The 25,864-nt window shown below is 44.7% G+C and overlaps 1 protein-coding gene and 1 long non-coding RNA gene across 19 annotated transcripts in view; one reads left to right on the forward strand and one right to left on the reverse strand.

Annotated features, from left to right (window-relative positions):
• Positions 1–156: 156 nt before the first annotated feature.
• LOC148216237 (uncharacterized) lies at positions 157–17,641 on the forward strand. Of its 2 annotated transcripts, XR_015795587.1 has the most exons (4): positions 157–291; positions 5,947–6,021; positions 16,059–16,163; positions 17,508–17,641. It is a non-coding gene; the product is annotated as an uncharacterized LOC148216237 (long non-coding RNA). The 2 variants fall into 2 exon arrangements; XR_015795586.1 differs by lacking the exon at positions 17,508–17,641 and having other exon boundaries at positions 16,059–16,380.
• Positions 3,837–25,864, reverse strand: part of PNPLA6 (patatin like domain 6, lysophospholipase) — a 52,380-nt gene continuing 30,352 nt past the window's right edge. For 12 of the 17 annotated variants that reach the window (XM_088137603.1, XM_088137599.1, XM_007436442.4 and 9 more), the window contains 18 exons: positions 24,708–24,821; positions 23,704–23,779; positions 23,385–23,525; positions 23,240–23,303; positions 22,091–22,259; positions 21,509–21,691; positions 20,911–21,029; positions 20,336–20,492; positions 17,641–17,757; positions 17,184–17,253; positions 14,159–14,275; positions 13,548–13,664; positions 10,215–10,363; positions 8,996–9,148; positions 7,883–7,999; positions 7,294–7,390; positions 6,852–6,967; positions 3,837–4,729 (listed from right to left, as the gene is read on the reverse strand). In XM_088137603.1, the coding sequence (XP_087993729.1) occupies positions 4,649–4,729; positions 6,852–6,967; positions 7,294–7,390; positions 7,883–7,999; positions 8,996–9,148; positions 10,215–10,363; positions 13,548–13,664; positions 14,159–14,275; positions 17,184–17,253; positions 17,641–17,757; positions 20,336–20,492; positions 20,911–21,029; positions 21,509–21,691; positions 22,091–22,259; positions 23,240–23,303; positions 23,385–23,525; positions 23,704–23,779; positions 24,708–24,821 (2,157 nt within the window). In that variant the 3' untranslated portion in view covers positions 3,837–4,648. Of the gene's footprint in view, positions 4,730–4,963; positions 5,037–6,851; positions 6,968–7,293; positions 7,391–7,882; positions 8,000–8,995; positions 9,149–10,214; positions 11,911–13,547; positions 13,665–14,158; positions 14,276–17,183; positions 17,254–17,640; positions 17,758–20,335; positions 20,493–20,910; positions 21,030–21,508; positions 21,692–22,090; positions 22,260–23,239; positions 23,304–23,384; positions 23,526–23,703; positions 23,780–24,707; positions 24,822–25,864 lie in introns of those variants that run through there. The other 5 variants (XM_088137600.1, XM_088137607.1, XM_088137606.1 and 2 more) reach the window with 5 other exon arrangements.

The raw sequence follows: 25,864 nt of genomic DNA on the forward strand, positions 1-25,864 counted from the left end.
CATTATCAAGGGCCCCCCTTTGGCCTGCCGGTGACAGCCAACTCCAGAATTGGAACGGAGGCGGAAGCAGGGAGCTCACCACACGCCCTCTTATCACTCGGCCAGCCTTGGTCCTTTCCCTCTTCCATCCAGCTGATTGAATGCTCACATTCAAGCCCGCCATCCAAGCCTAACTTTCCCAACAGGGATAAAGTTTTGTCTTCCTTGTCTTGCATTTCCTTCCTGTCTTTTCCTGGTTGTCTTCTAGGTGTGTTACTTTGAAGCTGGTGTTTGCAGCTTGCTCTTCTTGAGGTAAGTACAACAGTTCTTGAACAACCTTACCCAGTCTTGCCCTCTGGATGCACTGAGACTATAATGCCCAGAAAGCACTGCCTTTAATGCTGGGAATTGTAACCCCGCATACCTGCACAGCTCCATGTTTGGGAAGTCCGGCCTGAATGGGCAGCTATAACCACTGGCTAGTTCTGTTCCATTGGACTTTTCTTCATAATACTGTACTGCATATACAGGATACGTTTGCATGAAGCAAACGAAAGCAGCCAGTCCTTCTCCTTCCCTACTTAGTTCATCTTCCAGATGCTCTTTCCCCAACCTGGGACCCTCTACACGTTTAGAAAGAACTCCTGGGAGAGCTTCATCAGTGCAGGTGAAGGTCAGCTGTGGACTGGGTTTCATTAACATCACCCTCAAGCTCCACTGGCGCCCAGAGGAAGTGTTAACTGTTCCCTAACATTGTTTTGTAAGAATCAGGCTAATCTCCTCATGGGAGTTAAGCCTACCTATTGGTATGTTTCTAGTGGCATTCTCAATGTGGTTATTAGTGGCCAAGACAATAATTGGTAATCCAGAATTCCCTGCTTGTTTCACTTCTAAAGAGTCCGGGAGGCGGGGGGGGGGGCAGCAGGCAAAGGGCACCGTGGTAAAACATCTACTTCACATGACAAAGCCTCCACGCTCAGTCCAGGGCTAGAGCAAAGCTTACATCATCACTACCAGTGTTCTTAGTATTGGGCTAGATGGAACAGTAGCTGTCTCCACACCACACCTGATCCACGGTTAACTGAGCCACAGTTTACTGAACTAATCCAATACCCTGGATTTGCATGAAACACTAAGCCACAAACAACATTTTAGGGTATTATGCTGGTTAAACCAGCCAGTCTGGAGCTGCTTCATTCCCACTTTTGTCTAAGTATCCCAGGTCTTGGCCCACTGCTTCTGTCCTCACCAGCATCTGTAAGCAAGAATGGCTTGTAGTATCTAACTGTAGAGGGAAGGGTGGAGAACCTCAGTCCTTTCTCCCCACCCAGCCAACATCGAGACCACAGCACTCTATTGTTGCCAACTGACCACTGCCACTTTGTGGCCCAGGACACTAAATACAAAACAACAGTCCATGAGAAAAACATTCCAGATCCATTGCTTCATAATATATTTACGACTATCCCACGTGTATTTATAGTGTGTACAAGCTTTTGAGCTACTTGAACTCCAGAACTCTTAATCAAGACAGATGATTTTTGCAGAGGGGAAAACTCCAGAAAAAATAGGGCAGATTGCGGCCATAAGGTCTGCCTCTTAGGAGTCAGTTTCGAAACGGAGAATGTATTTTTCCCTAGTAGCTGGTGCACCCAGCATTCTGGGACAAAAATCAGCAGCTGACTTTCTGTGCGGCCTCCCCTGCCCCAATTCTCACTGGCTGCGTTGCCAACCCCTTGGACCTATCACACAAGCCCCCCCCCCCATTCTGACCCAGAAACTGTTCTTTGTTCTAGGAACAGCCATTGAGTTTGATTCCACTTATTTGAGGCAACATCATTTGCTTCCAAATTCAAGACACTCTTTTCAGTTCCCTGATAATGATTATGGCAGTTCAGGTAAATCTACCCAGTAAGCTAAAATGTACTTTCCTCTTTCCCTTTTGTTTCCCAATTGAAATGATATGCAGCTAGTTATACATCAAAGTCCACTGTCCAGTGAGCAAATCATTCCATTATTGTTGGAACTGATTTCATGGCCTGGCAAAGGAGAAAGTTAAAAAAAAATAAAAATCCAGCAAGACAGATTTCTGGTATTCCAGGTAGTCAGGACACCGCTGTTGTTCCTCCAGGCGTCTTCCAAGGCAAGAGGCTGCTATTCCTGAAACAGCCTCTTACTCTCACTATACTATAGGAAGCAGTGGTCCAAATATGCCCCACAGTTTTTCTTTCTTTGGCTTGCCTTGATTTCACAAGTGCTGCAGACGGACTCGTTCTGAAACATCATGGCTCTGGTATATGGACGACCTTCTAGGATGCCCCACTAATCCATTCTCCCTTGCCAGTGGCCCCCTTGTGAGACCCACTCTGTGCCCAATCTTATGCTGTTGGTGCAGCAGGACATTCTGGATCGTGCTCCCTTAGTAAGAAACAGGGTAAGCTCTTCCAACAGTGCATTTCATGTGTAAGAGCAGCAGCAGGTGGAGATACAGCCACACCTTTGCTCCCTGCTCCACCGTAGTATGCGGTCTGGCCATTTGCTTGACTACCACCTCCTTCACATTTATTCTGAGGGCTGCCATGCTTTTCAGTTGCTGCCACATATCATCATCATCATCATCATCATCATCATCATCATCATCATCATCTTGTATGCTGCCTGACTCAACGATTCTGGACTTCCACCTACATGCAGTGGGACAGACATTTCTCCTCAGCATCTTGGTCTTGCATCTGCAGGGGTGAACTTGATTAGTATCCACTCCTCTGCATCCTAAGCATGCCCTCTGAGCATGCCTGTGCGATCTTTATTTATCTGGGTAGCCAAAGAAATGAAAAAAGCGGTCTCTTTCCACCCAGATGTGGGACTGCTTTTGCTTCACCCTTAACATGGCATCAATGTCCTTTTGCTCAGAACTCAATGCTTGCCTACTGCCACTCAAGAGGCTGTAAGTGGATGTCGTCTCAGTGAGTTCACGGAAGGGATCAACTGCTTGCGGAGCAGGCTTCCTCTTCCCTTTCTGCCCCGGGGGGCTCTAACCATGTGAGTCAGTTATCTCTGGAAGCAGGCAGGGGATAGACGCCTGGAGAAGACATAAGAGGCTCATCTACTGGAAATGATTATTACTGTGCTTGTCACATTTTATATTTATATAATGTGTTTGTTCTAGGTTATTTGGGTTTATTTTTCTGGTCTATTATTTTTCTGTTGTGCTGTATGCTGCCCAGAATCACACTGCTTGAGTTGGGCAGCCTTAAAAATGTAGTAAGTCAGTCAATAAATAAATAAAATGAGCCAGCCTCACAGAGTTTGTGTAAGCAAGCATACGACATTCAGAACTTCTAGTCTTTGCATTGTAAATGTCCTTGCATATCCTTCTACCTCCATTTTAGAAATGCCCCAAGCTCCAGCTGTTTGTGCAGATCTGTGAGGCATAATCAAAGCTGTTGTGTATGCAAGGTCTTTTGTGACAATGAACTGAACCCAAGAGGCCTCTTTGCCCAGGGCTCTCCTGTATAGCACATGCTTAATGTATGTGCTTTATATTAGCAGATTCCCTGCATTTCAAAGCTTCCAGTGCCTTCAAAAAACTGTCTTAGTTAAAAAGGCCTTGTGGCATCTGCTCCTATGGCCCGTAAATTGGAAAGGATGTTGAGGAGGGCTAGTCCAGCAGGACACTATTAGAGCAAACTCAACTGCTTACATAGCTGAGGCTTTGCTTGGTTCTCTTGACTCTGAGACAGAAAGGCAGAAAATAGTAACCTGTTCAAATTCCCTCTCCCCCCACTCCTCCAGCAATCACTTGTCATTGCCAAGAATTTGCCATACTGTAGAGATCACCAGTCATGAGCCCGGTACCATTTTCACTTGTTTCATTAAAAAACAAAACAAACAGAGAACAGTCAGTGCAGCCCACAGCTTAACCCTTCTGGCTGGCTAGGAATGTCAAACTCAAGAGGTGTTGGGGCTAAGCTTGAAGCAGGACTACGTTAGTCAACGCAGAAGCTACACAGACTTCTGCACCTCGTCCAGTGGAGGGGCTGAAATAACTGCTAATTCTGGAGTGGAAAGGCTCAAGGAGCAGCAGGGAGGTAGATGGGGGCACCGCCGTGGGACAGCGTCATATCACATCCCACTCCTTCAGTGTGGCTAAAAAGACAAGGTCAGGGACCAGGAAATGACAGGACACCGAATCACTCTTTTTGGGCACTACTACCATTTACCATTTTCCTACCCTGTGTTAGTAAAGTGCTTTTCTGCGTCTCCCCCATGCTTCAGGGTTATTTCATGTCACAGCAAGCTGGAGGGTAAGGATTAGCAACCGTCTCTCAACTTCACGCCCCTGCCCTATAGACAAGTCAGTGGTTACAATTCCAGATCTGAAATTACCAAGATTGCATGAGGGCCAGCCCTTCCCCATCCTTTTACACAACCAGAACTGGATGTTGTCGCAGGTAGGTAATTCTGTGCCAGATCCATTTTGCAATGCTCTACAGTTCGTGCCAGGAGGAACAGTTCCAGCAGGTCATCTTCTAAGACAGCAGGTGGTGCTAAAAGCACCCACGAGATTCTTGACTATGCCTGCCAGACAGTAAAACTTCTTACAGGAGGTGACTTGGGGGCTTTGTACCTATGCAGCACCTCAAGGTTTGGTCACAGAGACTCAGCATTAAGGCCCCTTGGGAGTTGCTAGAGGGGTAGGAAGTTCCTGGGAGGTTCCCCGGCGATGACGCAGGCTTTTTTCTTCATCCTGGAGGGAAAAAAAGACAACCCTGCTGTGAATCAGACACCACTGCTAGCGGAGAACTGCAGCCACAGAGTTAGCTGCTTAGGTCAGATCCTTGTGTGAAATTCAGGGCCAATCCTAAAAAAGATCCCGTGTAGGGGATATAGGATTTAGTGGGAATTCTCTCAAGCCAGTGGAATGCCAAACACAGTGCCAACATGACAGGTACGCCAGAGTCATGCAACACCAGCCACTTACCATGAAGTCTCCTTTGGATTTGGTGAAACCTAGACAATCGACACTAGGTCAAATTTCCCCTGTTCAGGAAAGGCTGGAAAAATGTGATAAAACATCTTGGAGTTACTCTCAGGGAGATCCTCCCCCCTCGAAAGAGCGTAACATGACCCTGAAACGCTTCCTTAAAGCACAGGGCAATTGATAACAGATTTTGCTTAGCCACCCTAGATAATGCTGACCCAGAGGTCTCCATCACACCAAACCAGAAGGAAACTTTATGGTAAGGATTCCACTCTCAGTTTGTGCAAGGAGGCATCCAACAACAGGACAGAGGCAAGTTGGTTCCATATTTAAGGTGGGTGGGAGGCTGAGATTAAAATGAAGGAAAGACACATTTTAGCATCCTTCTTCCAAAGCCTGTGTATGCCAAAGCAAAGCTTTCCATTTCATAATATCTCCAAAATATCTTTGGACTGCCTTAAGTGGCTGTTTAATAGGAACTGTAGTAGAAAAAGCTGCCAAGGATATGCTCAGGTTAAATGTAAAGGTCTTGGAACTTGCCAGTCATGGCAGTACAGCCCTTGATCCATCTAGCCATGATGATACAAAGATCCTCCTTGGCTGATAATACAGGATGAACAAGCACAAAGTCTGTGATATGCAGCATGCCAAATGCAACTTTTTATCACTCTAAGTGCATCCAGTTTGTGCCTTCTTGGAGGGCTGAGAGAATTTGAAGGAAAAAGAGTGAAGAATTAGCTTCTGAGTTCTATGAATGATAGCATTCAAAGAATGGAGGTACTGAAAAAGCAGAAGTAATGGTCTGGGAATTAACTCAGAGTAGAGAGGAGCAAGAGAAGAGAGCAAAAGGCAGGGAAGAATTGCAGTGGGGCAGTGGGATTCTAAGATGTCACATTTGGCTGTTTCATCAAGAGACCTGCCTATCCTGAAAGATAGGGGTGTTAGTTAATCCACTGCTCCGTTCTTGTCTTCTTTCACCACAGCCTACAACTATGCTCCTGTTTGAAGTGAACGTCACCCCAATCTCAGATGCCATTCTAGAAAACTCTCCCACTGAGGTAATGCAAAGGAAAAACATTGGGTTTTATTTCACCCTACTACCATGGCCTGCCAAGTTTCTAACTTCATTCATTTTGAAAAGTTAAATAATTTTGAAATAATTTAGAGGGCTCCACAATCACCCTGTCGCCAGGCCTGAGAGAACAACTAGGTCTTCAATAGTTTCCTGAATGACATAAGAGTGGAAACCACATAAATTTCTGGGGGAAGATCATTCCAGAGTGCAGGAATTGCAACAGAATAGGCATGCTTCCTGGGTCCCACAAGATGACATTACTTAATTGATGGGATCTGGAATGTACCCACCTTGCTGGACTGAACTGGATGGGGAGAGACAGCTGGAGATAGGTGATCCCTCAGATAGTCAGGCCCTATGCCTTGAAGGGCTTTAAATGTGAAGCCAACCGGTAACCACTGCAGCTTGTGAAGCAGCAGGATGATGTGCACATAATATAGCGCACCCATCACTGCCCATTCTGCAGCATTCTGGACCAGCTGTAGCTAGTATTTGAGAAACTGCCACGGGCTAACTCTCCTTCCTCCGGTTCCAGCAGCAGCAGACATCCCAAGAGATCTCATAGGTCAAGACTTCTGACATCCTACAGGATACTATGGTTGGATGGAGGCTGCATCAGGGCCTAGGGCCTGCAGTGCTAGACACTCAAGCTTCAGGTGTGTACCTGTAGCCAGCTCAGGTCTGAGTGAAACTAAGCTCTCTGGTAGAGGAAGTCCAATTTGAAGAAGGACCCACCAACGGCTAGATATGGGCTCCCACGCAGGGGCCAACTCCTCTCTGGACAGGCTCCTCTTGAGCCCAGAGGGGGCTTACCGTTTCAAAGACAGCATTTTGCTCGGCAGGGGCAAACAGCAGCTCCTGCCCCTCTTCCTCCCGCACAGCATCCATTCCTTCCTCCTCATACTCAGTTAGATAATCTGACTCTTCTCCTGGTTGTGGGCAAAAAAGGCTTCAGTCATCTTTTACAACATTTTCTTCTTCATAAACACAGAAACCGCAATAATTTTTTGCTCTGTACTCACTTCTTAGTTTGGGATTTCTATCATTTTATTCTGGAGCAGCGGGACAAGTATACACACAAATCAATTAGGCTTGTTTACCTAGGTCTTTGGACGAGCAGAAATGTCCCATGACAGCAGCATGCTGAATCATGCTCACAACGGCTTTCACCAGGGCATCTCAGGCCCATTTGCTGAGTTGGGATGAACTCAGCACTTCCACATCTAAACTGAACCCACTAACCATTGATACTCACCATCGGCATAGCCTTCAGACAGATAGCTCTTGGCTGGCTCAATGCGAGAGATAATCTCTGCCAGATCTGTGAATCCTCCACTAGGGCACATCAACACCTTCAGAATGAAGAGAGATGTCAGAATTATCTGAAGCTATCTTGCCACAACCTGGGCTGTGCAAATTAAGTTTGATTCAATTTGAATGTTCATATTAATTTGGAAAACTGATTTGATTTTATCATTTGAATTGATCTGGAAAATCAGTTTTGACTAAATTAAATTTAACTTGGAACACTGCAAACCTAGATCAGGTAAGTTATTGCTGTGACACTGAGTATTCTGGATAGGAGAAACTGGGTGTGATCCATCAAACAGTGCTGCTGTGCAGCTTTTAGTTACTATTCCATGAACCATCTTCAAATGACACCTAGTGTAGACTGATCATGGGTTAAGCACATCCACATCTCTTGAACCTTTGTTGTTTTGTAATAGCTAGAACTCTGGCCCTTTATCATTACTTCAGATATTTTTTTCTAGTTAGCTGGAGAAGCTACAAGTACAAAAAGCTCTGGCAGTCGTTCCTCCCACCCCACCCCGCTCTACACTTACATCCATGCGTTTGCTCTCATAGAAGTCTGCTGAGTGCCGGTCCTGAACCATTTTTTCAATTATATCACCGCGGCACCAACCGCCAAATATCACTTTTCCATGCTGATAACCTACATCCTGTAGGAGAAGGATAAAGGAAGTCACTCTGGAATATTCTGATCCTATAGGAGTGTTTCAAGAAACAATCTTCTCTAGCCTTGAGATCAATTGGGACTGACTGGAACTGGCACTAATTCCAGCTAACACACAAGTCAAAGCAAATCTGGGATCCAACTCTCAAGAAAATGAGCCAAGGAATTTCAAAGGAAGTCAAAATACCCAAATATTCTGTTGGATATGCTTTTCTAGTCAATAAGACTAGAAAAGCATATCCAAGAGAACGTTATTCCTTGCATCTCAATAGAAGATACTACCAGGAGCCTTTCATGCCCCTTTCTCTCCAGGCAACAGTTGTCTGGGACCTCAGTATGGAAGCCTTAAGGGAATGGCCAAATCAACAATTTCACATGGTAGGTTGTCCAGGTTAAAGGGATCCCATGTTGTTAAATCCCTGCATCTGCTTTCAATGACACTACTTAGTCCTCCAATCTAGGAATATTTGAAAATACTGTACTTCTAAGCTAGGTTTCAATGCTTCTCTCACAGCCAGTTCCCAGGCAGAAATATAGTGATTAGAGGGAAGAGATTCCAGATTATCTGAATGTATTGCCTCTAGATAAAGAGGAGGATTGGCAATTAAAAAAATGGAAGGCTTTCAGTTTTTCATTGTCATATACTGGAATGTGTTTCCAGTTTGGTAATCCCTGATGGAAGCCTACATTTTGGCTAAAAGGTAACTTTACCAACCACTAGTGGCAGATTTAGATTAAATATTGAGAATGATTTGAAATGACAGCTCATTCTTGGAATGTATGGTAGGAAGAGATTTAGATTTTGAAAAGATGACCAGGGGAGCTATTTTCTCTTTGAAAGTGAATAACAGATTGCAAAGTTGGTTCCTCCCTGTTCTCTGAATCAGCAAGATGAGGCTGTTTCACAGCAGCCCTTCTAATGTGACACCCCCCTTGCGTGATTAATTACTGTGAAACAACCCAGCTGGGCCCTCAGACTCACATAGATTTCGTCGAACTTTCCAAAGTCCATGGTTTTGAAGCGATCGATGGGAGGCCGAAGGTACTCACAATATGAACTGTTTTTCACAACCTCCAATTGTCGCACACATGAGACATAGGCCAGGCGGGACTGGATTTCTGCCATGTCAGGTACCTGAAGGCCAAGGTGCTCATTGGTCACAGAGAGATATGTGAGGAAGTTCCCCCTCAGAGCTTCCTGAGTCATCTACCCCTGCTTCTAAATAGCCCCATGTAGAGCCCATTGCAACAGTCCAAATAAGAGGTGATTGACTAAGGCACAAATGGCCATAAGCAGGACCTCTCCGTCTAGAAATGGCTACAAGTGGCATACAAGATGGGTTTGTGCCTCTTGACCATGGCTGCCACCTGCTTTTCCATGATTATGACCCCAGTGAAAGAAAATGAGGATGGTAAGAAGATACCTCTGGGAAACAATCAGAGAATCTTAGCAGCAGTAGTGAGGCTGCCAGGAATCTGGCTTGGATAGGCATCTGCCAGGAATACTGGAAGTATATCCCAATCCAACCCAGCTTGAACTTGCAGGACAAGCTTAGAGAGATGGAGCAGGTAAGCTATATCTGTAACCAGTCTTCTGCAATCTTGTGCTATTAAGATATAGGAAACCACTGTATTGTTGAAAGGCTGCTGTAAGTCAAGGCCAGTATTTAATATGCCAATCTATTAACAATTTTGCAGATTTTAAAAGATAATTGTTCTAATTCATAAGAACTAGGTATTTAAATATGATTAAGATGTAATTAAAGGTGTTATCTGACCCACTTAAAGTACCATCCTATCCATGAGATTTGCTTCTGGAAAGCTTTAGGATTTTGTGGAAGCCTTACTTAGATAAGCTAAGCTACTACCATGAGAAAGATGCCAACGGAAGATCCAGAATTACAGAGACAGAACTGTCTCCTCCAAGCAGATGTGCCAGAACAAGCCAGAGGAGGTGACAAATTATTTTCACAAGCACTATTCTCATAAGATCTCTGACACTCATGCAGTGACATTTTCCACAGTGGTAGTAAATAAAAGCAGAGAAAGAATGGTACTCTCCATTGTGAGAAAACAATGAATGCTTAGAAAATGCAACAAACAATTCCTTGAAGAGAATCCACATAGCTAGTACCAGACTTACACATCCAAGCAGGAATCTCCACCCACAAGTTACAGGCTGGAGGAAGAGAGGGACTCACCTTGACCTTCTCAGCCCAAGGGTTGAGGCGTTTCCAGAGCAACCACCAACCTGATAGGCTATCCCCATAGTTGCAGAGGTCAGTCTCATCCTGGCTTCCAACATCAATGGCAATGACAGTCTTGGCACCCATGTTACGAGCAATGTCAGCTACATTAGAGGAGAAAAAGGGGAAACGTTTCAGGGGAAAGGCAATGTGGAGAGACAAGAGCTGAGAACATACCACCACCATGACCACCAGAATCAGCACCAGCACTGAATCAAAGAGCTAGGGACAGCATTCCTTGGTGGTGTAGAAGGGAATTCTCTCTGACCAACTTCCCTTTCTCAGCATTAACTTCATCAAGTTGTACCTCCTTTGTAGCAAAAGGGGGCTGTCTTCATAATTTCTCTGCTCTGCTGAAAACTTTGTTTGGATTAGCAACCCCACAAGCTAGCTACAATTAGGTCTTACAAGGGACAGCATCTCCCTTTGTATTCATTTCTGGAGAAAGGTCTAGATAGAAACAAGGACAACTTAGTGTTATTCAATAAAGCAACACGTAGCATCTGACTTCTGCTTTCAGTAGTGGGCACAAATTTACAGAAATACCTGCATACTCCCAGAATTCCCAACCAGCATAGCCTTCAATGGGAATTAAAATCCCAAATACCTGGAGGACACCATGTTAAAAAAGGCTATGCTAGTTAATTGCTCTTTCAGTTATATTAAACAGTTCACCATCTTTTTAGCCAGCTCCAATTATCTGTGGCTTGCCACCTGAAATCTGCATATTGGTTTAAAATGGCATCTACTGCATAGGAAATGTGTAAGTGCCTTCAGTAAAACTGAACATGATGGTCTTTTATTAATATCCCATATGCAGGGGGGGTAGATAATGCTAAAAATAGGAGGCAATGCCTCTTTGCATTTTGAGAGTAGACAAGCAGAGGCTTAATATTCATATTTTACAGTTACCAAAATAAGAATATACAATTCTCAGTTCACAGAATACTTTATGCTCAAAGCCACACAAAAATGTGCTTGCTGGAATGGACAAGATGACAAATACACAATTAACAATTATTTCTCAGAAAACCAAGCAGTAAGAGAAGCATTTGGCAAAGCCAAGTCAGGTTTGTTAAATCATAGCCTCTCTCAGTTCAGGCCTGAGAAGGCCTCTTCTAAGGAAAACATGTTGCCTGCCAAACTAGGAAGGGTGCTGAGAAATTGGTGGGGGAAATAGACTTAGAGAAGTTTACATAAATAAGTGAAGATCTAGAAAGCAAGTCACATTTAAAAAATGTTGTCAAGGAAATAAGCAAGCTTAGATCAAGGGAACCAAGATTAAAAAGAAAAACACCAGAATACGTTGATATTTTATGGACATTTCAAGAGAAAGAATCAGTGAGCACATTTGTTTATTTGTTCCCATGAGTACAGAACAAGAAAGCATGGATCTAAATTTAAGAGAAACATCAGGAAAAGAACAATTTGCAATAAAGCAAACATATAAAGACATGACAAGCAACATATCCAGGCTGCTTAAGAAATCATTCCTTGGAACCAAAAAGTGGGCTTATGGTCCATCTATTGGTTACCCAAAACCTTGCAAATTCTGTCAGTTTACATACCTGCCGCCTGCAGGGCAGATGCTGGGCAAAATGGGATAAAGCCCCATAGAAGGTCATCTGAAATGCAAGCCTTGAGAGGAAACCTGGGGATTATAGTTTGGTAAATATTCAAAGGCCATGCAGGAGAGCCATGAATCTCCCGGGTCTTTATTTCATAAAAAGCAACCACACTGAGGAAGGGTATTTGGGGCACGGGGGAAGGTCTAGTCAGTTCTCAAATGCAAATTCTGTATTCCCAGGGGAGGTATGATTAATTGTGGGGGGGGAAATATACAGTGTTTATATGATGTGTGATGTTTTCCGTCTAGGACCAAGAACTTGGGGGAGGAGGGAGATTTTCATCAGGTTACTAATGTGAATGATATTAATCCTCTCATACTCACACAGTGCTTGGATGGGTCTCAACAAATGCCCAACGTCCCAGTTTCCCCCAATTTTAGCCAAATTATGCCTTCCAAGCACTTAAAAATAACAGTGAAGGAGGCCCTCAAAATATTTTCATTAATCCAAGCGCTACTGCCTCAGCTGAATCCTCATCTCTTACCCAACCCTTTAATGGCTTCCATCAGAGGTCTCTGATCAACCACATCTCATTTGGCTGCATCCTAAAGAGGACAGCCAAGAACAGCTCTGTCCCAGTCTGGTGATCTTCTGTAGATCTTTTCTTCTGAACTTCTCCCTCTAGTGAGCAGCAGCACAAACTGCAGGTGGTCAGATATTTCTGACACAACTTGTAAGCAGGGCTCAATGGTGCCTTGAATGGGAATCAGAACATCTGATCCCTAAAATTAAGCCCATCTCAGCCGGCTCTCTGGCAGCTACTACTTCCACAGCATGCAGCAAGCAAAACGCATGGCAGCACAGCTCAGTCAACCCCTTTCACTCCATCTCGGGTCTTTCTGGCTGGATGTCCCAAATTGGAAATGTGCTCTCCAAGATGCATGATTTGGTAGTAGCTTTCATTTCATTTGCTTTTTTTTTCCAGTCCAGGTGAAAAGCTTTTTAGGGTTTAGTATGGCGGTGGCAGTAGGACATTGCTCATGCCTTCTAAACTTTTGGGGTGCATTTTATCTAAGTTTTCTTATGGCTGCTTTTGCTTTTCTTACATGAATTTGTTATTTAAGTGATTAGTGTTTCAGACACAGTAAAAATCTATTCTGAGAAGCTGTTGCTTTGGATCCCTTCCCCAGTGCCCAGAGAGCTCCAGCTGTGCTCGTGCTACACAGTCTTAAAAGTCTCTCTTCTCCCTGTGGCCTCTTCAGGGCCAGGCTAGAGACCAGCAGGCAATGAAGTTCAGGCAGATGTGGCCTGCATGTCCTTGAGAGGATACTAAACTCTTGCCCTCCTTTGGCTCAGGAGATGTCTTTAATGTCATGGATTTTTATCAACAGGAGAAGCAGTCAACAGAGAGTCCCTGCCAGCACAACAAATGCAGTTTGCATCAGACCCAAGAAGGCAAGCTGGCAGCCACCAGATCCTCCTGCACTAGGTCTCACAGCTATTGCGGCGGCTGCCTTATTTCACAGAAGACTGGGATTTCGCTGGTTCCTTAAGCACCTCCCCTCCTCACCAGGATACTCCCATGGTATTTACAGCGGAGGATAAGAGAGCTTCAGGGTGGAAATAATGGAAGCCAGCCCCAGACCAGTCAGGTTCCACAGCCATCCTTCTCCTCCAGCAGATGGCTGCTCTGCTGTCTCCAAGACTGCCCAATACTTGCCTGGAAGGTTGTTGATGTAGCCGCCATCCATCAGTAAATTGCCGTCCTTGGGGTCGCAGAGTGGCGGTAGGTACCCGGAAAGGGTCATGCTAGCTCGCACATACCGCCACAGCGAGCCTAACCATGTGGGAACAAATGCAATCAGAAGAACAGAGAGATACCCAGAGCAGCAACGAGCCCTTCAGAGAGGGATGGAGGGAGATGCAGCCCAGCTTCAGCCCAGCTGCTCAGGCAGGAGAATTCTGCACAGCACTTTACCAAGCAGCCAAGCAATATGCAGCCATTAGATCCATCACCCCTGAGCCCACATGTGGCCAGGTAGCCTGCTAAACTTCCAAATCTACCTGGGGAGCCATGCAAGGCAACGCTTTGTATGTGCTGCATGGCAACCCAGTCTCCTGTGCCATGCAGAATTGCTGGCCTGAGCAAAATGTGGCTGTGGGCAGAAGCCAGGCTTGCCACCCCAAGCTTGTCATGCCCAGCCCTAGCAAAAGAAGGATGACAGTGGTTTGGAGGGAGGAAGCCATGTCAATTGACTGTCTCCATCCCTCCGACCCACCTGCGTCCCCAATGTCCACTAGCCAAGGTAGTGAGGCAAACGTGATGCTGACCTGGGACATTGTTAACATAGCAGCCATCCACAAGCAAGTGATTGTCCTTGGGATCGCAGAGAGGAGGCAAATAGGGGGTGTAAGATGCACTGGCCCGGACGTAGCGCCACACACTGCCTGCCGGATGAAGATGGAGATTCAATCATAGGAAAAGTGGGAGGGGAGGAAAAGGAAGGGAGCACAGGACAGGAAGTGACATCATGAGAGAAGCTACAGAAAGACAAAGTGCACCTGGGACAAAGGGGGATACTGGGAAGGCTTTCCTCAACAAAGGAAGACCATGCTTTTCAGCTATGTTGCAGCCATGTTGCAATCAGACAAGACTGTAGCACAGCCTTCTTGCCCAACTGGGATTCCCACTTGTCAGAATGCTCTGGTTTTCCCCTTTCAACTATGACATTCTTTTCTCCTCTTCCAGGTGTATTCCATTCCTAGTGTTTAGTGATGAGGGTTGTGATGAGGGCCATAGTTGCCATGGGTGCCTCCATAGTCATGAGCAGACAACAGTTCCCGGCCCCTGTGACTCAGCACTGACACCACATGGATTAATCCTCCCTCAGCAAGTCATTTCTCTCTCGCTGCCCCCAGCCATTGGCCCCTGAGGCACTGAAAGACCAGGACTCACTACAAGGTCTCAGATCAATGGAGTCCAGTTTTATGGGGAGGAGGAAAGTCCTTTGCTATGGGCAAGCATATAACACAGAGACGCAAGCATGAACAATACAGAATAACAGCTCAAGAGAGATGGTTCTACAACCCATAAGGAACAAGAAGTCACGTTCCAGAACAGGAGGCTGGTTTGGACTCTCTGATTACAGGGAAGCCAGATTGTCCCTGCCTATGAAATGGTCATAGTGGCTTTCCTGGATAAAAAGGAATGAAAATTGGGGAACCTAGGAAGTTCTGCTGCACACTCTGGTTGAAAGGAATGGGAACTGTACAAGCCACAAGGAGCACAACAGTTCACTTGCAAAAGAGAAAAAGGCAAGGACAGTTAAATGTAATTTTTTGAAGGTTGCAACTGCCAGCTTTTGCCACAGACTGAAAGCTGCAGCAAATGGCCTGACTGTCCTAGCTTGCTATCCTACCACCAGGTCTGAGTGGAGAAGCACACTTGTCCCCACAGGGAAAGAGACCAGAAACTGTTTCTCACTTAAGCACTGTTCCATGGAAACTCAGCACTTCAAAGGTTGGCTATTCTGTGCCTCACCTCAACAGCCTCACACTTGCAGGTGACAGAGCATTGGCACTGAAGTTCTTCCACCCTAACCTGAAAGATCTGGTTTCCTAGATGCGTACGCCTTCCCCAACCTGCACCATTTGCCACCCTTTACACAGCCTACCTACTGGGGATGAAAGAGAAAGTGTTAGCTCTGTTAGGAAGGAAAGTGGGCAGAGAATGAAGAAAGCCAGGCAGTTACAGCCTCTCCAGCCCCTGTCCTGCAGGTGGGCATGGCTGCCAACAATGTCCCAGGTGAGATCTGATGCTTGCTGCAGCCAGGGGAGGCCAGGAGGGATACCACAAAAACCTCCCACCTCCCTCCACATACAATCCATCCCCCTCTGAAGCTGATTTCAAAATCCACTCATTTATTAGGTTTCACTAGAGATGACTGTTCCCGCCCTCCTGCCCCCCCAAATAGGGTCTCTTGAAATAACTAGCAACCCACAGTTTCTCTAGAAGGGCAGAGTTGGCAAACTCAATGTAGCAGCCAGGCTGCTCCAATACACAGAAAGAATAGAGCAAACGAGGGACAGTTAGTGGGTTTAGTGATACCAGAAATGTTACCCAAGAAAGGCAGGCTCAAAGCCAGTTGAGACTATCACAGAGACATGGCAAGTGGCTCAAAGAAGCCATAGATTGTAAGAGTTCTTTCCATTCTCTGTTTTGCCTCTTCAGCAAAAGAATGGAATCCACTAGGTCTGACTAAGATACTGAGGCACCCAAGCAAGCTACAGATCTTCTCAGATAGTGTTGAACCTCCCTACTTACCCCTGGAGAAAGGTAAGGTATGAATAGTCTTTTTAAGCTACACTAATGATTATTCTAACAGCTGATAACACTACTATATATTTCCTACCCCTATATATAAGCTTCAGGCAAATTCCTACTCCCTCCCCAGATGGCATCATGTTCACTGAACTTGCAAGGAAAAAAAAAGTGACCTTCTTCTAATGCAGTGTTTCTCAACTGCAACAACTTTAAGAAGTGTGGACTTCAACTCCCAGAATTCCCCAGCCAGCATGCTGGCTGGGGAATCCTGGGAGTTGAAGTCCACACTTCTTAATGTTGCTGAGGTTGAGAAACACTGCTCTAATGCAAGGGCTCTTCAGACATGTGCAGTCCCAGGCAAGCCCTGCCAAGATCTTTGAGAGTTCAAACATCTCCCCAAATGGAACCTCAGACAGTGAATGGTATTGCTGGACATGAACGTAAGGCAACTCCCAGCAAACCACCTTGCCATGTCCCCAGCAGTCCTGCCAGGTGGCTTCTGGGATGCAAGTAAAGAAAGTGCCTTTGCCTTCCTGTGTGAAGCACAGGGCTGCTGAATGGAAAGCGCTATCTGAATAAGCCCCTCTCTCCAGGCTGTTCCCTGATGGAGAAACAACAAAGAGCAGGACCTTCCTTTTCTGCTAGAGTGTGCAACTTTCCTCAGCTTGAGGACCATGCTAAGTTTTGCACAGCAAGTTGATGCTACAAAAATGGGAGCTGCTAGTATTGTTTTGGAGGGACATTTCAGGGTTTAAGCAGAGAAATAAATCTGTTAAACACCTGGCCTAACGCATCCATTTTGCCTTGCGCTTCCTGAAACTTAAAAAAAACAGAGGCTCTAGGCCCACAAAATGGATACAGGTGGATCTCCTGTGGCCCTGGGTGTTGCACCCCTGCTCTCTGCTACTTCGTAATCCACTTCCTTCTGGCTTCCCTGGCTCCTCCTGAAGTTCAGGAGAAAGCTGGGGGTGGAATACATGTTGAATTACTGAGTCAGGAATGAGGTCTGTGCTGGAGGAAAGACACACTTACCATCTTTATGCACTCGCATGGCAGAAGCTGTGATGTCTGTTGTCACATTAAAATATGGGAGCCATAGATCCTTCAGGTGACGAAGTGGAAAAGAATGAAAATCATATGGAAGGTCACAGTAAGTGAGAGGGAGAAAGGCTACAAAGACTTCTACATTTACTGTATTCTGAATACATGCACATACATTAACCCAAATTCTCCAGTTTACTGTAGCTTATTTGATCAATAAAGGAGAAATTGTACAAGTGACCTAATTTATGTATTTCTGGCTACCACAGGGCAGAGATAGAACCAAATTAAACACTGACATTTTACTTTCCCCAGGCTTCAGAAACATCTACTGTGGCTATTAAGAGAAAACTTTTCAGAATGATGGATTCTGGGTAGCGAGCGGTCTTAAGTGGAAAAGACCTTCAGCACTTTCTAGCTGTTTCCTGTGATGGTGAGAAAGGGATACCTCAATCTGTTTATCCTGGAACACCTTGTGAATACTGGTGTTGAAGGCAGAGCCAGAGAACATGGAAGTGATGGGGTAGGTGAGATCCAGCACAGTTGCAAACACCGAATTCATACTCTGTAGAAAGGACAAATGAGGGCATTAGGCAGAAATAAGCCATGAAAGACCCAACCCTGCTACATCATGAGCTTTTCTGGAACCAGGGGAAGAATAAAGACGTTGATCTTGGCTAGAGGGAAGGTGGTTCCTTTCAAAGTAGCCTGAACCAATGCAGTATGGGCCAAACCAAAGGAGAAAGAGGGGAACTTTCATTGTAATAAGTATAAAACAGAAAGTGGGATAGAGAGTACTAGATGTGATTTGTCTCCATAGCACTTTAAAAATACATTATAGTACCTGTACTTAAACCATTTTTATCAAAAAGAAAACTGATTTCAACCAATGTTGAATTAACCTATGTTCAGCAAAAGGGCAATTTATCTGCATTCCATCAGTTCTAAAAATCTGGCTTGACCCCGAATAGTCTGAACCATTTCTTCTGCAGGAGCTCCAAAGCACTGATACATGCTGGATCCTTAAGCCAGGAACAGGCAATCCATGGCTTCAGGCTAAAGATTCCCTTTCTGTTGGACTTGAAGCCTCCCAAGATCCCGCACTAAAATTTGGTGGCGAATAGCTGAATCATGGGAATGTGATTTTCTGTGCATGGATGCATTAGGCCTCCAATCAACTTATCAGATCTATTTTGATAATAGGTGGTGAAAATTCTGTGCCCCCACATGGCAAAGTTGCATTTTGTAATGTTTTCTGCATCCCTCAGCCACTGAAACACTGCTGCATAAAACAATCCCTCCTTTACAGTGATCCACTGCTTTCTAGCCACAGTGGGGTTTTGTTTTTTTTTAAACTTAGGGAGGCTAACCCAGCATTTTACTATCCCTTGGAACTATGATCTATTTTTTCTTAGTCATTTTGCATAGTTCCCTTGGAACTATGATATATTTTTGCATAGTTCCTTTGGAACTAAGATATATTTCTACTACATTTCCACTTCTATCATTCAAAGAACGGCTGCCCAGAGCACATTCTCCCAGTTTAACTGCAGAGGAGATGGAACTGTAGAGAGGGATTAGAGAGAAGGAGATCCTCCAACAGTCAGAGTGACAGGGGAAGGAACTGATATTTATTGCCAGGGAAGGCACAATTAGCACCCTACAGAGATTTTGTTCAATGTAAGTTACAAGGAACCATCTTGCTGGGAGAAGTAGGAAACTGTTCTGACCTAACCTGTTCACAACCATTTAAGATTATACAGTAAAAGTTATTTTTTAAAAATGTCATTAAATAGTGACTGTAACTCCTACATTCCATCAAGTCACGTTTCCTTTATTTGTGTGTAGACACACAGACACACAGACACACACACACACACACACACACACACAAAGATATATAAAATCAGAAAAAGTTTTGGGGATGGTAGCAAAATCTATCAATCCCTTAAAGATCTCCCTAAATTGTTGTGATTACACTTTAATTCTGAAGAATAAAAGATAAAAAGAAGAGCCACACCAATTAGTGTGCGAAATGGCCATATGAATAATATGTTGCAGCACCTGGCTTCTGGAATGACATCTCCCAGAGGTTTACTGTATAAGTAGTCCTCGACTTACAACCACAATCTGGGACTGGAACTTCTGTTGCTAAGCAATGCAGTTGTTAAGTGAGTTGTGCCCGATTTTACAACTGTTTTTGCCATGGTTGTTAAGCGAATCATAGTGGCTGTTAAGTGAATCATGTGGTCATTAAGTGAATCTGGCTTCCCTCATTGACTTTGCTTGTTGGAAATCCCCTGGGAAGGTCACTAATGGCGATCATGTGACTCCAGAATGCTGCAACTCATAATTATGTGCTGGTTGCCAAGCAACCGAATTTTGATCACATAACCATGGGGATGCTGCGACAGTCGTAAGCGTGAGAACCGGTTGTAACTCACTTTTTCCAGCACCATCATAACTTTGAATGATAATTAAACAGTCATAAGTCAAGGACTACCTGTATGAGGCCCCCACCCTAAGGACATTCAGGAAACCATTTAAAACCTGATTGTTCTCCCAGGCTTTGGGATAGGGTAGTTGTGGAGTCCCCTTTAGTTAAGTCTGGTATTATAGCTGGTTGTATTGTTCTTCTGGCCAGTCAAGATTTCTTTTTATATGTACTCATTTTCTTTTTTTATTTGTAAGCTGCCTAGAGTCGTTAAGGAATCAGGTGGCCTTGAAACTGGATAGTAATAAATGAATGAATTCTTTAGGGAGAGAGAATCCATATTGTCTTTCCAGCAAAAGATCAAGGAAGATAGCTACCCTGCCACCTCACTTAACCTCCTTTACCTGGCCTGCAATCCTTCAGTTCCTATGCACCGTACTCCAGACTGAAAATGCTATAAAGAACCCAAGAACCTTCTTTCTCAGCTGCCAAAGGTTGGGCTCATGCATTTTGGTAAACAAACAGTGCAACCGTGCAACCCTACCTTTGCCTATTCAGAAGGAAGCTCTGCTGAGATCACTGGGATTCTAACCCATTCAAGTATTTAGAGGATTGCAGCTTCAATAGCACACCTTCTCTCTTTGCTGTTTCTCTAAGTCCCTGCTGTTCCCACCCCATACCTTCCCTCCAGACTTGAATGCTTGCTCACCTTGGCCCATTCTCTGGCTCGCTGCTTTGTGCGCACTGCACTCCTCTCCTCTGCATAAAGGGCCCCAATGAAGGAGCCAATTGAGGTGCCGCCAATCAGATCGATAGGGAGACTAGCTTCCTCCATGGCTTTGATCACGCCAATGTGAGAACAGCCCCTGTGGGGAAGGTAAGAACTATGTTTGAAGCAAATATGCCTCCCAATGCACCTTTGGTGGTTCTCACCAAGTCATGAAAATAAGGCTGACTCTTTCATGCCTCTATTGTCAGGGAGGAGCCAAAGGTGGAGTGGTTAAAAAAAAGCATGGTGGTAGTAGCAGTCAACATTGGTAGGCTAGTGGTGCTAGTCCAAAGTGTAAGCTTCCATGTTAAGGAGTACAGACCTCCTAACCTCTCTCAAATCCAATTGGGAGAACAGTGGGGTCCAAGGGAATGAGCCCATGGTGGGGAAAAAAACCACATCCTCTTGCCTTTGGGAGATGCAAGTTCCCTAGTTTTGGTGCACTGTTACCCCGAAAATCCTCCTGGCCTTCCTGATACCAAGCAAACATTTCCTAATTCTTTGGGGCATATTACCTGGCTCCACCGCCACCCAGAACCAGAGCGATAGTGTTGCCTGTAAGGACTCGTGCCAGACGGGAGAAGTCACTGTGACGATCAGCATTCTTTTCGAAGACTTTCTCATACATCTCTCTCTGTAATGGAGGATGGGGAGAGGAGTAAGACGATTTCCACTAGCTCCAAAGAAATGGGGCCCTGAGAGGGAAGCTGTGTAAGTTCACCTGTTCCCACATACCAACTTTTGCTGTCCACAAAAGGGAAGTCAAGTAGGCTTGGGCTTCACCTAGGGGGGAGGTGGGGTTCAGATAGCCTGCGCAGCCACCTGCAGTGCTTTGTCCTCAAGGTGATGCAAACCAAAGCAAGGAGTGGGGAGAAACCTGATGTAGGAAACATTGGCTCAGGATGAGTGGAACTGCAGGGTGGGGTCCCTGGGGGGAAGGAAGCCTGCTAATCAGAAAAGCTACAAGGGAAGCAACATCCTCAAGAGCAGTGACAGGTCAGCCTTACCAGTGCCCCCAGCAAAGCGAATGAGAAAGGCCTGACTAAGCCACAGGCTCTTTGGAAGAGTGAGCGCAGAACAAGAGGTAATGGTGAATGAACAAAATAAGGGTACCAGTTTGTTGGGACTGCGTCGAGAAAAGACCCTGCGTGGGCACTTGATGTGTAGATGCCCTGAGCACCAGCTTCGCATGTTGAGCCACTCCACAGTGCGGGCAGGGCTGGGGCCATCTTCACGGTGCAGGAGGATGAGCTGCTTTAGGGCCCGCACTGCTGTGTTCTCCAGCATCTGCTCTAGCTGACAGAGTGGAGGGAGAGAGGAAAAGTCAGGTCAACCACATTCATTTCCATCACAGCACAAACAGACCTGGTCAGCTGGCTTTGGCTGATTATGTTCTTATACCATCTTTCTTATGGAGCCACACCCAAGAGAGGGCCAAAAACCAAGCCTGCCATTAGAGCAGGGAAGGCAACCAATTAGCAGGAAAAGCAATTCTGATGTGGATAGGCTAATAAAAAGATGCTCTTCGATCCTGTTGGGATCCATTTTAAGTTCTACACAGTAGGATGTGGGTTTGTGCAATGGAAGCCATTCACCAACCCCACCCACCCACCCAAGCAAGCTGATCTACTTCCTCAAATAGAGTAACTGCACTTCTCAGGCCCAGCTTCGCTCTAGTCATGAGGGACCCTTTACCTCACCCAGCGCAGGCTCTTGGTCCCCCAGGCCCACAATGAGAATGCAATCAGCTTGCCGGATGCAACGCACTGTCCAAGGGGTCAAGGTGTAATCGGTCTGGTACAGGACAATGCGGTGGATGTCCTCTTGCTGAGCGAGCCAGCCAGACAGCCGATATTCATGGATACTGTAAGGGAAGAAAGGCAGAAGAAAGTTTTCTTATTCCAGCCTCACTAGCAGCACTGTAAGGAGGGAAGGGGGATAGAATGTGTCCAGAAAAACAAGCCAACATCTCTTTCCATCTTAGACTTTTCAGGATCCTACCCAACCATCTTTGTCTTTCCAGAAACCCAATGCTGCCCAAGACTGGATCTTCAAAGGGGCAAAAGCTATTCCTTGGTGTTCCTTTTCCTTGGGGATGAGGATTTTTTTAAAAAGATGAAGATTGGCCTCTTTCAAATCATCTTACTTGAAGAGACAGAACTCATGTACAAACTCACACATCTCATATCAATACGTATTGTTCAGACTCATGAGGCAACCCTGTATATTTTGTGCAAACACTTTGCTGATCAGTAGCTAATACCCATGATCCAATGGATGAGGGTGAGTTTAAGAATGGGAAAGGGAGATTTTTATTGAGGTCTTGCATGGTGGCTTTGAGAAAATCAAACCTTCCCAACTTCAGTTTCATGACTGGAAAAAAATTAGACGTCTGGAAGCACCTTTTACAAATTTTATTAAAAGGCATAAGCTTTTGTGAGCTGCAGCCACTTTATCAGATGAAAAGAGGAAGAGCACAAATAAAGCTCAGCAAACAAATTAAAAATGCGACACAGTCTATATATAATAGCTCTACCTGGATAACAGAAATCTTCGTCCCTATCTTTACTTGGTGCCCCACACAACCTTCTTCCTTCCATCACAACATTTGTATTGACACTTAGTCTCAATATGGTTGTCATGATGACAATGCATCCTAGATGCATTGGTGGAAATATCTGCCAGTGTACTTCTCTCACGGACAGACAGAACAGCTAAAACAGAACATAATGCAGACTGGGAATAGCACAGGGGAGGAGAGGAGACATGCCATATCCCAATTCCATACTCAGTGTCTGTGGTTATACCTTTCTGCTTACAAGCTTATGTGTGTTCCCAACCCACCTATCCAGTGCTGATGCCCCAAGACGAGCACGGATAATGTCACTGGTGAGCAGCAGGGTTGGGCCTGTGAAGAAAAAGAAGAATGGGTCATGACAAAAGCAGCAGGCCAAGCAACACAAGAAAAGAGAGCACTGATAGAGCTCACCAATGGCATTCAGAGCATGTTTGAGTTCCAAGGTGAAGGCAGCCATGGGCACATCATCACACACGGGAAGGACTGCCACTGTTGAGAGGTTACTAGCTGGATTGGTCAGTTCTGAGCTGGATGCCATGCCAAGACCTGAACCTACATGGGAGACAATGATGACTGAAACACAAATGCCTGAAGTATCTGGCAGGAGCATTAGATACTTGCAGCCACAATCCCTTGCTTTCTCTCATGCTGGGATGCTCCTTCAAGCCCAGATGCTTTATGGGTCATAGGGCGACAAGTTGGTGCGTGGCCTGAAGAGGGACACTCTTACCTGGGAAAGGGCCACGTAACTGCTGCAGGTTCCCCAAGATCTTCTGACTCAGTAGGTGGATAAGGCGGGTGACAACCTATGTAAGGCATTAGCAGATTGGAGAATGCCAGTGCCCAGAATCTGAGCAATTATACATATGCACAATCATTTGTGAGTATGTGAAATACCAAGCTGATGTGGTGCTAGGCTGACCTTCTTAAACTGATATTCTTCCTATTCACATTAAAAAAGTGCTTACAATACCCTGTCACTGCATCCCTCCATATTAAAATGCAATTCTACATGTATCCTAGAGTATTTCCCTAGATATCATACTTAGTATAACTTTAGTCCATTCTGGAAAAAGCATACTATCTGCAATGAATCCAGCTTACTCAGAAGATCGCATGGTTTGCTACAATATGGAGACACAGCATCTTCTGTTATGATTTCCACTTGATAACCTTCTGAAGACATGGTGTCTGTAGGGGTTACAGTGTTTTTCTCTTACTGTAATTGAGCAAGTTCATAACAGTCAAGAAAAACTCAACATGAGGGTTTACTTTCCATCTCAATTCTGATCATAAAGTGACCCTGAAAAACTAGCATCCTACCACATATATGGTTTTGTTGGGGCTGTCCAAAGAGTTTGCCGACAGAAGAGATTAACAGTGCCATCATCTGTTTTATTAACCCATGGTGAGTCAAGTCAGATAAAGAAGTGGAGCAGCTCTCTACTCTATACATTCATTTTCCAGCTCAGTATCCTGTAAAGCTTTGCAATCTTTCTTTGTGTTTATACTCACTGTTTCTAAACACTTACAAAGCATCTCTACCTGACCATGTCTGTGTCCAAAAGATACATATTATGCCACACATATCCTATATGTACAATGTACACACACATCTTACAAACTGAGTGGAAAAAATCTGCAGAACCATTTGCAAATTCAGGAATCAGATGTATACCAGGAGTTGCAGAGCTTAGTTCAAATGGAACATGTGGAGAATCCCTGAGCATTCACCTGAGGGTAGCGTCTTTTGATGTTGTTGAGAGTCCCTTCTGGCAACTTGGCCAACTCTGTGTCCCGCACAGCATGGACAGTAGTAGCTCGGGCTTGACGGGTCAGAGCTTCTACCTAGGTCACAAGAAATGGGTCATGGTAGGTAAGCCACATCACAGGCTTCCTACCATGAAAAAAAGTGCTCCTCAGCTATTGAAACCATCTTGGTAATAATAATTTAGGGGCCAAGAATAGGATATCCAGGAGAGAATAAAACTTGGCAAACAGAGATGCTCTTCTATGGGTATGCACAGATTGTCCTCACTCAACAACGCTAATTGGGACTGGAATTTCCATTGCTAAATGATGTGCTCATAAAGCACAACGTCATATGAATGCCCCACTTAGCAATGGCAGTCCCTGGTTACCATCGTTAAGTGAGGACCAGGTGGGTCATTAAATGAGGACCTCACATGATTGTGACTTCCTAATATATAATTTTGATTAAGGATTTTGATTACAATATAAAAACTAATGCAAACTAAACTTAAAGAGAAGAGAAAGAATAAAAAGTGCATGAAAAAAGAAAAAGAAAGAATAAAGAAAAAAAGAAATATTTGTAGAAGTGACTTCCAACCTTCATTACAACAAGTATAGACAAATTTAGCAATTCTTCACCCCCATAAGGTTACAAACAGATATCTCTTCATCCCATATCCCATCCCTTATCTATAAGCAAATCCATAAAACATCAACTTTTCAAACCTGGTGTCAGCAAAAAATCTGTAAAGGGTAGCCAGAAATTTGCAAAAAAAGTCTTATTTTAACCTTGATGAAATAAACCAGCTTTATATTCCTTCCTTTTACTTCCAACAGTCTTAATCTTTAATTCATCCAAATATTGTTATAGGATTTGATGTTTCTTCAATTCTTCTTTATCCCATTGCGCAGACTTCTTCAAGGATTTAACCCTCTTTTGTAGATCCAATAAGAAAACATTTTCCAGGTCATTCTCTTGGTTTGTCATTTGTATTTCCCCTTTAATTTTTAAAACTTTAGCCAGTTTCTTTTATATATCCAATAAAGCATCTGTCTTATCAGGAAAAAATTACTCCACATCTATCATTCTCTCATTAATATATTTTGGACACAGTCTATCCGTAGAGTCAGACATCATT

The sequence above is a fragment of the Python bivittatus genome, unplaced genomic scaffold (assembly GCF_059951505.1).
Source record: "Python bivittatus isolate LINGU-HERP-01145 unplaced genomic scaffold, Pbiv_v1 ctg000220_np1212, whole genome shotgun sequence".
NCBI classification, from domain to species: Eukaryota; Metazoa; Chordata; class Lepidosauria; order Squamata; family Pythonidae; genus Python; species Python bivittatus.